At 35.9% G+C, this 13,695-nt stretch overlaps 1 protein-coding gene across 6 annotated transcripts in view; it reads left to right on the top strand.

The window, feature by feature from the left end:
- AFG2A (AFG2 AAA ATPase homolog A) overlaps positions 1-13,695 on the top strand; it is a 324,349-nt gene that overhangs the window by 222,791 nt on the left and 87,863 nt on the right. For 2 of the 6 annotated variants that reach the window (XM_084970686.1, XM_084970688.1), the window contains exon 15: positions 4,174-5,011. In XM_084970686.1, coding sequence (XP_084826812.1) covers positions 4,174-4,239 — 66 coding nt within the window. In that variant the 3' untranslated portion in view covers positions 4,240-5,011. 6 annotated transcript variants of the gene reach the window in all.

Raw genomic sequence — 13,695 nt, 5'->3', positions numbered from 1 at the left:
CCTTTCCCACTCTCCTGGAAATGTTTCTTAAAGTGATTTATCTTGAAAATTCCTGCCAGCACTCTGGCTAATTTACTAATCTTCCAACACAGTTATTTCAGAAAATATTTACAGAAGCTATGTAGAATAATTTGTATCTGTTTAGTTTTTACGTAATTTAATACTTTTTTTGTCTTTTTTGTCTTTTTAGGGCTGCACCCGTGGCATATATAGGTTCCCAGGCTAGGGGTCAAATTGGAGCTACAGCTGGCGGCCTACACCACAGCCACAGCAATCTCAGATCCAAGCTGCCTCTGCAGCCTATACTACAGCTCATGGCAACGCCAGATCCTTAACCCGCTGATTGAGGCCTGGGATCGAACCCGCATCCTCATGGATCCTAGTTGGTTTCATTAACCGCTGCACCAGGAAGGGGACTCCCTGTAATTTAATACTTTATATAAACTAATTTACATGTAACATGTCCTTTAAATAGTTGAAATTATTAATAATTCCACTGTATTTACTCTTACTTTGTTGTCTTCAGTTTACAAACATGTATAAGTACCTGTGGGTATTTTGATGCTAGGTCAGGGATTTAAACTGTCAGTGTATTAATTATTATTACACACAAAGGTTTCAGGGATCCAAAACAGCAGATAAAACAACTAAGGAAAAGCATATTAGTTTTAATATCTTTGCCATTAATGGGAGGTTTAATAAGCAAAGGAAACAGATTATGATAGGTCATAATTATAGCATATGTACAAGAAAATTTAGAAGTCGGATAACATTGGTCTTATTGAAATTATTTGTTTTGGCTGAATGTTAACTGCTTATTTTTTAAGACAGTTTTTAAAAATTTATGTAGATACAAAAATATATGTTAAACACTAGTTTTATTTTAATTAAACTTTGAAATAAATTAAAATTGAAAAATAATATTCTTCCCTGCTTATTTTAGACATTTAAAAATATGTGTAATGATTTCATACATTGAAGCCAGTCTGGAGCCGAACTAGTTAAGACAAAGTTGACATAGCAGATTTGCCCACTTTTCTATAAAATATTTTTGTGCTTTAATCAGACCCTAAATTTATCTTCTAATGCTGATTATATTGATGTGGATAATATAGGTCAGTAATTTTATTTCTTAAATGTTAGAAATTATTGGATAAATTGTGGATGTTTTAATGATTTCTAGACCATTTGTAGAATAAAATCTGATCAGAATATTTGATCTAAAGAAGATACTAGATATAGTGTCCAGTCCCTCTCCTTTTACAGATGAGAAGACTGAAGCTCCAAAAATAAAGTGAAAATAGCTTCATGAATGTCATAGAGAGGATGAGAACAGATGTGCAGATGTGGACTCCAGTCTGTCAGTTCCCTTTTTTAAAAAATTCTTGTATCAAGTTCATTAAGAAAGGTTTACGATGATCACTGTTTTACAGATGAGAAAACTAAGAATATGAAAAAAATTAGAAAATCATCTTTTCAATCAATTGGAAGCTTTAATCAAGCATAACCAAGTTTAATTTTACTTTTAAGCCCTTTATTTTTATGTTTTTATTTTGTTGTTGTTGTTGTTGTTGCTATTTCTTGGGCCGTTGTTGCTATTTCTTGGGCCGCTCCCGTGGCATATGGAGGTTCCCAGGCTAGGGGTCGAATCGGAGCTGTAGCCACCGGCCTACGCCAGAGCCACAGCAACACAGGATCCGAGCCACGTCTGCAACCTACACCACAGCTCACGGCAACGTCGGATCGTTAACCCACTGAGCAAGGGCAGGGACCGAACCCGCAACCTCATGGTTCCTAGTCGGATTCGTTAACCACTGCGCCACGACGGGAACTCCCTATGTTTTTATTTTTGGCCCTGCCTGCAGCATGTGGAAGTTCCCAGGCCAGGAATCAAACTGGTGCCACAGTAGTGACTTGAGCCACTGCAGTGACAGTGTCAGATTGTTAACCCATTGAAGTGAATGAATGCCTTCTCAAAGGTGCCTTCTCAAATGCCTTCTCAAAGGTCAGATTTCTCATCAGCAACTTCCTTAGCACAAGTAATGCTGTCAGAGAAGTGGAAAGGGGTGGAGGGAAACTGAGATGTTGACAGAATCCAGAAGAGAAGTCAGCTGATGATCCAAAGTAGTATTGGCAAAGTTGAGAATTATGTGGCAATTTTAAGGCTCTGATGGTTTATACTTATTGTTTAGAGCTCAGTCATGTTTTAAACATCATCTTGGTGAATTTCGGGAAAGGACGACCGTCCCTTATTTGGACTCAGCAATTTTATTTTTAGGTATATATAGAGAAGTTCTCTTGGTCAAAAAAAAAAAAAAAAAAAACGTTTTTAAGGAAAATCTTTAGACAGCTAGCTGAAGTGAATGGTAATCTGAGTGTATGTGTGGAGGGTGTAATGAGTGACAGTGTTTCATCCCCCTCCCCCACACACACCAGAATCTGTACCTCGAGATATGAGTGCTTTTCCCTGGCTGTTTTTAGGAATAATCACATTTTTTGAGTACTGTGTGACCCAATCTGAGGGGATTAAGAATAAGTAAGACAAGGTGTCATATAGTGCAACATATGGCTCTTTACAGTTTTTTTTCTCTTTATGTCCCCATTTATAGTTAACACTAGGCAATAAACTCATTTTAGAATTATTTACTGAGAAGGAAATGGCTTAACTACTCACAGCTGTAGCTGCTTAGGTCATCTACATTTCCCTGGGATTTAGGATCAAATCTGAGTTGGTATTATCAGACTACTTCTGCCCAAGATAACAAAATTTGAAGTGCTGGCTGTATTTTAGGAGTACTGAAATGTGTGTGAGTACTTGAGGTCTGTCCAAAGTATTCCTTTTCGAGAAGAATACAAACAAAACCAAGATAGTGCATTGAGAGTTTTAGTTTAAGATTCCCTTTACACTTTCTTCCCCTGAGGAATTTTAGTTCTCTTTCGCAACCTCATTGTCAAGTACGGTAGGGAATCTTACAGAGAAAGGAAGAAATTAATTTCTTATTTGTACTGGATTATGTGCAGTGTAATAAAATCAGATGTCCGATACAAGAAAAAGGAGAATTCTGCTTTATTGAGCTGAAGTAAATCCCCTCTCTTTATATAGTCTGAAGTGTTGAGGGGCTTTTGTTATGATTATTTTTTTTGTTTAGAAAAGTTGTACCGGTTTTGTTTAAGAACAAAATTTTCAAATCTGAGTTCTCATCTTGAATTGAAATTATTTCTTTATCTGTCATCTCCATTCGGTAGGTTTCTTTGCAGTAAGGGTGATATTATCTTTGATAAATCCAGTACCAGACATAAATATTTACTTGGTGGGCTAATTAATTAATTTTGCACTTTGACACAGGTGCTTCCAATTTAAAGAGTTGGGGATGGGAATAGTTTTTGCTACAGCGATTTACCAAGTTTTAGGATTAAGGGATGAAATTGCGATATATTGAGTGGGAATTGGAAAGAACAATAATATCAAAGGCTGTTTTGTATTTTAATGTTTATATGCTAGAGGATAGGAAATGTAAAATCTGTTACAAAAAATGAACTAACCACTACTCCTCATATATTGGCACTTATATGAGGAATGACAAGTCAGTGCAAAATGTGGGACAATTTACATAATTTCTTTTTATATTTTAATTCCAAGGATAATAACTGTATCCATAATTTATGTATATGTAAATATAAATATAGAAAAACTGCATAATATTATCTATTTCTGGAGTTAAAATATAATTTTACTTCTATGTGTGGTATATGTGTGTTTATACATATACACTTATAGACATAATATTTCTAAAAGTAGTACCTAATAAGAAGCCTTAGTTCTGTTTCTTAAAATGAATGCAAGCTCTAATTAATAGACATTTTTCATATCTCTAAACTCACATGTATTGAAATCTTGAATCTCTACTAAAAGTCTATGACAAGAATTTGGAACCCATTGTCATAGAAAGAATACAATTCCATTACATATTTCTCTTAACAAGTAAAATCTAAATAGTTTACAGGATTGTTTTGCTTTCTAACAGTGCCTCTAGTAGAAATCTAAACAAGAGTTAAAACTGAGTTCAGCATATAAGTGAACAACAAATTAAAATTTTACTTTGAGCTGAGTATTTTTCAGCTGATAATGGTCAGTTTTTTTAATGAACTTATTTTTTTAATTTTTCTTTTAAGATCAACAGAAGTCTTTGGAAAAGAAGAATGCTCTCTCATGTGAAGGAAGTTGATGAGACCAGTTAATGCTTTTATAAGGTTAATTTATCTAGTGTCCTAGCAATTTAGTTTGTATTTGGGAATAGTTTTATCAGTAAAGGTCTCCACAAACCTTAGAACAGCCTGTCCAACTTGGTAGCCACTGGCCACATGTTGCTGTTAAGCAAGTCAAAATGTGCTTTAAATATAAAATATATTCCACATTTCAAAGGTTTTATACATTTAAAAAATATAAACTATTTCTTTAATAATTTTACACTGATATTTAAATAACACCTTGGATGTATTATATTAAGATATATTCTCAAAAGTAAGTTTACCTTTTTAAAAAACCTTAAATGTTAGCTACTAGAAAATTGGACAGTTCCGATTTTGAGTCTTACCTTTTTCGCTGTCAGAGTTTAAGTGGCTGATGACCTGTGATGCCACAGGTATAAATTAGAGTGGAAATCTCATGTTTTAGAGCTAACACATCCTGGGTCAGAAGTGGTCTCTCTCTACCTTCTACTTACTTTCTGCTGGCCTCAATTGTGACCTGCTTTTATAGGAAATGTAACTTTTTCTGAGCTAATCGAGTATCAGAATTTTTCTTCACGAGTATCAGATCTGGTGAAATAAGTTAGAACATCATGACAGGCCTGGGTCTTTCTAACATATAACACTTTCTTGTGTGTCTTTTATTTTAAATTTCAAATTATCCATTAAAGCTCTGAGATGGGTTTGTCCTTGTTTCTCCTTGCTCTGAAAGGTGTCATTTTCGAGCAACAAAAGTAATTAAACACTAATATTCTGATATGAAGTTGCTGTGTGTTTTATAAAGTTACTGGTATAACAGCCATGTATGGTTTTAATCTTCAAGAGAGTATTATTTTTATAGTTTTGTCAAGGGACTTTCCTCATAGTCGCATCTTAATATTGTTGCTGTGATGCAGGTTAGGGATTCATACTGAGCAAAAACAAGCTCCCAGATTTTAGAGATGTTTAAACTACTTCTCACAGCCTCCTTACTTATTATGCTTACAGATTATTTAATGTTGCTTTTTTGTATGCAGATTGTTGAGGAGAGGACTTAGAAGAAAGAATAATTCTCAATAAGTCTTTACATTTAATTCTTTTATCACATGGTCATGGAGTGGGGAGATGGGTGGAGAAAGAAGGTAAGACCAGGAGTTCCCGTCGTGGCTCAGTGGTTAACGAATCTGACTAGGAACCATGAGGTTGCAGGTTCAATCTCTGGCCTTACTCAGTGGGTTAAGGATCCGGCCTTGCCGTGAGCTGTGGTCTAAGTTGTAGATGCGGCTCAGATCCCGCGTTGCTGTAACTCTGGTGTAGGCCAGCAGCTACAGCTCCGATTCGACCCCTAGCCTGGGAACCTCCATATGCTGCGGGAGCAGCCCAAGAAATGGCAAAAAGACAAAAAAAAAAGAGGGTAAGACCAGATAGGTAACTGAGGAAATTTGAGCGAAGATAATAGTCAGCTTAAGATAAAAGCAAAGTGGACCCATATTTTGTCACTGTTTATGTTGTACTCCTCCAAGTTATTTCTTTCTAAAGTTCTTGAAGTTTCTATCAAACTTGAACTAGAAACTATTATTTCCAAAGTGATGATAATTTGCTTCCTAGATTTGTAAAAGGAAGACTACATGTAATGTACCCTTTTAGCAGAGATCTGGCAGAAGTTTGATAAAGGGTCATGAAATCATTAAAGGCCCTAAAACATTTATAAAACTGGATTTCTTAGTCTGAGTGCCTGGGCCAACATAGTTTCAGTAAACTATATCTTATCATGAAAAGATATGAAAGGGCAGCCCCTATATTCTCTTTGGCTAGGTATCTAGAGATACAAAGGCAATTTCATTCATGTACAATGCTCATGCTTCCTTTACTCTATCTGCTATTTCAGAACCTCCTCTTCAAAATAATCTAAACATTTTATTGAAGTTCCTTGAAGTTATTTAAACTGTAATTTCCTACCGATTTATTTTTCATTATCAGTTTCTTCTGGATAACATCATTTCATTTACTCCTAATCTATTTATGCTCTCACTATCCCAGACAATAATCTAATATGTTCTTTCTCTCTAGACTTCTAAGTACCATCTCTTCTATCCTCAGTCTCACCTGATGTATTTTTAATAAGAAAACTGAATAATTAGAAGGAAAAGCATTCAACACAAAATAGGCCAAAGCTAATAGGGATGATAGAATCAGCAGACTTTGAAACAACTATTATAAATGTGTTTAAGAATTTAAAGGTAAACTTAATGAAGGGGAGATAAATGGAGGCTATGAAATAAATGAAGTGAAAATTCTAGAGCTGGAATATGTAGTGTCTAAAGTAAAAATTCACTGGTTGGACTTATCAACAGATTAGATGCTACACAGCAATAAAACTGTCTAAATTAAAGCACAGAAAATAAAAAATGTGGATGGGGAGTTATGGAAAATATAGAGGCCTCAATATCCTGTGGAATGATATCATGTAATCAGAGTACTTAAACAGAAATGAGAGAGATTAGGGCAGAAATTTTTTTTTTTTTTTTTTTTTGGTCTTTTTGCCTTTTCTGGGGCTGCTTTCTGCTGCATATGGAGGTTCCCAGGCTAGGGGTCTAATCAGAGCTGTAGCCACCGGCCTACGCCAGAGCCATAGCAACACAGGATCCAAGCCACTTCTGCGACCTACACCACAGCTCATGGCAACGCCAGATCCTTAACCCACTGAGCAAGGCCGGGGATCAAACTCACAACCTCATGGTTCCTAGTCGGATTTGTTAACCACTGTGCCACAACGGGAACTCCTAGGGCAGAAAATTATTTTAAAAAATTAACATTCACAAAAATTTCCAAATATGATAAAAAATATATATATCTTAATAAACCCCAACAGGATACACATAAAGAAAATTACACCAGAGATAGACTATAATTAAATTGTGTAAAATTAATCATAAAGGAAAAAAATCTTAAAAGCAGCTCGAGAAAAAAGAGATTTTACATACAAATTAACAAGGTAATAATATTACTGATTACTTATAGAAACAATGCAAAGCAGAACACAGTAGAATGACCAAGTACTGAACAAATGAATGCGCGAAGTCAAACATTTCTGAGTAAAGACAGCTTGTACTTACTTAGTATATATTATATACCAGAAATTATATTTGGTTTAATATACATTATGTCATTTTGTCCTTAGAACAATCCTGAAGGGTAGTAAAATTAACACATACTAGAAATGAAGGGAATGAGCTTAGAGAATCCAAATGACTTAGTTAATAAATGTTACATACTTAGGAAATTAAGGATTTGAAACCAGATGTAACTGACAAAAAGCCACTTCTTTCACTACAAGTCATAAAGAATAGAACATTTATATAGCCTGATTTATTAGGTAAGCTGATTGGAGGCTATTTGTTGTGGTTTGTGTGTTTGAAAACTACTATCATTCAGGGTTCCCTTGTGGCACAGCAGGTCAAGGATCCAGCATTGTCACTGCAGTGGTTTGGGTTGCTGCTATGGGGCAGGTTTGATCCCTAGCCTAGGAACTTTCACATGCCTTGGGCACAAACAAAAAAAAAAAAAAAGAAAGAAAGAAACAACTACTATCAGTCAATGAGTATTTACTGAATACTTAAGATATTCCTGGCTGAATATTGGAATGGAATAGTAAATGATATAAATATGATTCCCCATTCTCATGGAGCTTATAGTCTATCAAGAAGAGAAATGTGGTAAGTCTAGCTACCTCTCAGGTTGCTCTAAGGATTAAACAAAATAATGTATACCATGAGAATTAGCACAATTTGGGTATATAGCATCTCTTTTTCAATATTTCTATTAAATAATTTTAAGAAAATAATTATAGGTATTCAGAAGACTTTGAATAAATACAAAATGCCATGGAAGCATGTAGGAAAGAAACTCTAACTTAGTCTGGAATATTAGAGAAGGCTCCCAGAATTATTTATTTTTAAGCTGAATCTAAAAGACAAATAGGCTTTTAGCCAGAAAAAGAGGGAGTGGGATCCTGAAGACCATTCTCTTCAAAGGGCTCAGCATTTGAAACAACAACAGAGATTGAAGAGAGCATAGTATGTCCTTTATTCTAAGGACAAGGGGAAACAATTGATGGTACTGAGGATGTGATTGGAGAGTGGCTGACAATCATCACATTTGCATTTTAAAAAAATCTTTTCATCATTCCAGCACTCTGTATGGACAATATTTGAGGGATGTGACAAGAATGTACACACAATAAACATGAGAAAGTGGTTCAAGCATTGTGAATAGAACAAAGAATCCACAGAATCTGGCAGTTTTGAAAGTGGGAAATGAGAAAGAAAATACACAGTTCCTAGGTTTCTGAGTTGATGGAAAGACTATTTACTGAGAACAGAAATCATGGAAATATTGCAGCCTTGGAAATGAAAATTATGAACTATGTTGGATTTGTTTATATGGATATGCCTGTGTGACATCCAAGTAGAGATGTCAGATAGAACTGGAGCTCAGAGAAGTGTGGACCTGATACGTAGATTTGGGGAGTCATTTATTTGTACATGATAACTGAAGTCATATACTCCCTGGTGGTCTAGTGGTTAGGATTCGGCACTCTCTCATGATAACTGAAGTCAAAGAAGTGGATGAGAAAGTGAACAAAAGGAAGAGAGGGTCAAGTATAAGTTCTGAGAAACTTCAGTCTTTGAGGGAGAAGAACCAGCCAGCAAGGGTGGCTGAGTAAGAACATCCAGAGAAATGAGCGGTATAACGTAGTGCCAGAAGCCAGGAGGAGAAGTCTTTTAAGCACAAAAGAGTAATTCAGGTTTTTTTGATTGTTTGTTTGTCTTTTTAAGGCTCCACTCATGGCATATGGAGGTTCCCAGGATAGAGGTCGAATTGGAGCTGTGGCCGCTGGCCTGTACCACAGCCACAGCCATGTGGGATCCAAGCTGCATCTGTGACCTACAGCACAGTTCATAGCAACGTCTGGGTCCTTAGCCCACTGGGCAAGGCCAGGGATCGAACTTGCGTCCTCATGGATACCAGTCAGATTCGTTTCCCCTGAGCCATGACAGGAACTCGGTAATTCAGTTTTTTAAATCCTGCTGGAAGTTTAGGTAAGATATGGACAGATCTTCTTTAATTAAATAGTCTAGAAATTGTTGATAATCTTAAGAGTCATTCTGGTGGTATGATAGGAACAGATTGGTGTCAACTAAGAAAAGAGTAATAGGTAACTAGAGACAGCTAGAGCTTAACCCTTTAGCTTTGCATGGGGAAGAAAGAGTTTGAGCAGAGCTCCAACAGGATAACATGTTGAACTAGGGTTTTCAGTAGGCAAAAGGTATCTGAGTATGGTTAAACCGTGATGGAAAAAGCAAATAGAATAGAATTTGAAGTTACCCCAGAGGGGGCATAATTGCAATGCTCTAGTCCACGATGGCAAGGTGAGGTGGGGTTTGGAGGGAATGCTACTAGATAAGGAGAATAGCTGGTCTGATATAACCTTGGAGAAAGTATGTAAAAACATAGCATCTCGTCTCAATGTCAGTTCTTAGTGTCACACTAAATCCAGGTGAGGACTTTGCTTGCTATTTCTAAAGGAAATCTTTCTTGTTACAACAGAAAAACAGAAATAACAAAAAAAGTAAATGAAGATAATGAATTGGGAGTTCCCGTCGTGGCGCAGTGGTTAACGAATTTGACTAGGAACCATGAGGTTTCGGGTTCAGTCCCTGCCCTTGCTCAGTGGGTTAACGATCCGGTGTTGCCGTGAGCTGTGGTGTAGGTTGCAGACACGGCTCGGATCCAGCATTGCTGTGGCTCTGGCGTAGGCCAATGGCTACAGCTCCTATTAGACCCCTAGCCTGGGAACCTCCATATGCCGTGTGAGCGGCCCCAGAAATAGCAAAAAAAAAAAAAAAAAAAAGATAATGAATTGACATGAAGAAGTAATATGAAGTAATGAAAACAAAATTAATTCATTTTTTAAATCATTAAAGCAGAATTGTCTATTTGAGCACTTTTGTATGCACAGTCCTATTAATTTTAATGCCCAAGACAGTGTTAACCTATGACATACATGAAAGATTTTTTAAATGCTTTGTGGTGGACTTTAGTTGCAACTTTCAAACTCCTCTGGAAAGGTTTGTAATATTTGGCTAGAATTCCATTTTTTTTTTTTTTCCATGCAAAGGAATCACTGCCCTCCCCACCTTCAAAGTAAGATTTGAGATGATACACCCACATCTGTCAGAGCTATTGCTAAACTCTGTCGTCTAGCTGTTCTGGTAATAATATTTTCTTTCCCTTTCCTTTCTTATCCTGTTCTCCCAAATCTTATAAAAAGGTTGAGAGAAAAAACAAATTGTCTCTCTTTCATATTGATATTTAAGATAGAATAAAAGTGGTTATAAAAGCATCTATCAACATAGCACTGTCTTGCCAAGCTAAGTATTTGGGTTGGAAATCATTCCTTCCCAACTGTTTAAAAACAGGAAATATCTTTGTTAAATGATAGATAGGTCCCTGATGCTGGAACGGAAGGTCTCTTTCATTTCTCTTTACATCTTTGAGCAATAAAATGAGTTCTCCAGTTTTATACATGGGGTCAAATACATACTTACACATTTTACATACACACACATATATTGCAGAAGTCCATTTGCAGTAGTGTGTGCGCACACACATCAGGACAGGCATACCTCATTTTATTGTGCTTTACTTTTTTGTGCTTCACAGATACTGCATTTTTTTTAACAAATTGAAGGTTTGTAATAACCCTTAAAGTTTTTCAGCACCATTTTTCCAACAGCATTTACTCATGTTTCTGTCACATTTTGGTAATTTTCACAATATTTTAAGCTTTTTTGTTATTTATATTTGTTATGATGATCTGTGATCGTGATGTTTGATTTTATTACTATCGTAATTATTTGGGGGCACCACAAATTACACCCGTATAAGATGGTGCACTTAATTAGTAAACATTGTGTGTGTCGTGACTGGTCCACAACCAGCCTTTCCCCTGTCTTTTTCCCTCTTCTTGGGCTTTCCTAGTCTCTGAGACACAGTATTGAAATTAGGGCAAATAATAGCCCTCCAGTGATCTTTAAGTGTTCAAGTGAAAGGAAGAATCAATTGATGTGGCAAACTTCATTGTCTTATTTTAAGAAACTGCCACAGCCACTCCATCCTTCAGTAACCACCCTGATCAGTCAACAGTCATCAACATCGAGGCAAAGACCCTCCACCAGCAAAAAGATTATGACTTAATGAAGGCTCGATGATAGTTACATTCATTTAAAAATACCTTATTGCTAAACGAGCCTAGGCACATTGGGGTTTTTTTTAGACATAATGCTATTATTATACCCTTAATAGACTACAATATAATGTAAATATAACATTTATTATATGCACTAGGAAACCAAAAAATTTATGTGACTCCGTTTATTTCAATATTCGCTGTATCGCAGCGGTCTGGAACTAAAACTGCAATATCTCTGAGGTATGCCTGTATGTGGAAATATATGTTAAAATACCTTCAAAGACTTTAAACATAGAATTTCTTTTCATAAGCCAGCCCAGGCACATCTTATCCAACAATTCAGGCAAAGCTCTTGGATCTGTCAGAAACAGCCTATAGGTTTGGGCTGGGTGATTAATTGCCAGGAGAATCTGGTTCTATATTTCATTACACATAATTGTTATCTTTTCTAAAGGTGTTCTTTTACTAAGCTCCTACCTTAAACAGGGGAAAATACACACACATAACTTACATTCCTGATGCTTAGCATTTCTTACAAAAAGAAAGAGGAAAGCTTTAGCTTAATGTAGAAACAAAGACCTATTTGTCTTGGTTCACAGAGAGTTTTTTCCCCATTTTTTGCTAAAACTGTAATAATATTTTAAATTGCTTGGAAATTTGTCTTTGGATAGCAGTACAGAATAATGGAATATAGTTTAGTTACCATGATCTGAGGGTATGGAATTAAACTTTAGTTCAAATTCCAGCTTTACTGCTTAATGTTCCTTTGACCTTTGGCAATTATTTAACCTCTTCAAACCACCATTTCCTGTTTTACTGGAAAGTGATATAAGAATACCTCCTTCTGAGTGTTATTGTAAGGATTGTACAATTACCATAATACTACCCTTATCACAGTTGTGAATATATAGTAGGAGCTCAATAACATTATCATTTTAAACATTACTAGATTACTTCTATATCTACCACTTAATCATGTATGACTCTTGACATTAAACTGTGCACTTAAGTCTTCTCAGCAAATGCAGGAATAAAGAAATCTTTATTATACTTACATTGTGTAATTTTCTAGTTATCTTTAAGTTAAATTAAGAAAAAAATGTTTTTGGAGTTCCCATTGTAGCTCAGTGGGTTAAGATCCCAACTAGTATCCATGAGGATGTGGGTTCAATCCCTGGTCTCACTCAGTGGATTAAGGATCCAGCATTGCTTTGAGCTCCAGTGTAGGTCATGGATGCAACTCGGATCTGGCATTGCTGTGGCTGTGGCATAGGCCAGTGGCTACAGTTCTGATTTGACGCCTAGTCTGGGAACCTCCGTATGCCATGGGTGCAGCCCTAAAAAAAGAAAAAAATATATTTTTCCTTTAGATACAAAATATTCTTGTTTCCCCCACCCATAACTGATGAAGCAGGGAACCTAGCTTCTGTTTACAGTGTAATCTTTGCATTACTTCCGACCGTGAGTATTCAGTAGGATGTATTTTGCTGTAGTGGTTGAGTGTGGACTCAAGAAGAGTCTACCAACATTCCCCCTTACTTCACTATTTACTAGTTGTATGCCTTCGGACAAGTTACTTAACCTCTCTACGTCAGTTTTTTTTTAATCTATACAGTGGGATTAATAATAGTACCAAACTCATAGGGTTGTTAGAATTAAATGAGTTATTTTTTGTAAAGGCAGTGTCAGGCATACAGTGACTTCCATGTACAGCTCTTCTTTATTGTTACCATCATCATCCTGGAACAGCTTCTCCATTGCCTTTTAACCGTAGCATGAGAATATTGTAATAGATAGATCAGGGTTTGATTCTCTGAAAAACAGAAATAGAGCCATAAGCTTTTATATATGCTATCTCTTATTTAGGACTGAGGTCTCTGAAGATGGACATAAACACCAAGAAGAAAATATTAGAAACTTATATTCATGATTATTTTACATACCATTTTTTAAAATGTACATTTGTATGTTACATAATATACACAATATGGTAACACAGGGATGCATGTGTAGACTTTCTGAATAAATAGAGGAATACTTGGAGAAAGTGCTGAAACTTATTTCAATATTATGAACGAATGATCAAAAAAGTTTGTAAACAACATTCCCAAGAGCCAGTTGTCAGTCTGAACTGTCTACCCTGTATTCGTTGGAGATTAACATGTACTAAAGAAGCAAATCAGACTTCTTTTTATATCTCCGATTTGGAAAGA

This window comes from Sus scrofa, chromosome 8 (assembly GCF_054392235.1).
Source record: "Sus scrofa isolate SSC_HxYL_T2T_F1_AM1 chromosome 8, Sscrofa_HxYL_maternal_Yorkshire_Landrace_v2.0, whole genome shotgun sequence".
In the NCBI taxonomy this organism is placed as follows: Eukaryota; Metazoa; Chordata; class Mammalia; order Artiodactyla; family Suidae; genus Sus; species Sus scrofa.
This window is presented reverse-complemented; position numbering and strand designations above follow the sequence as displayed.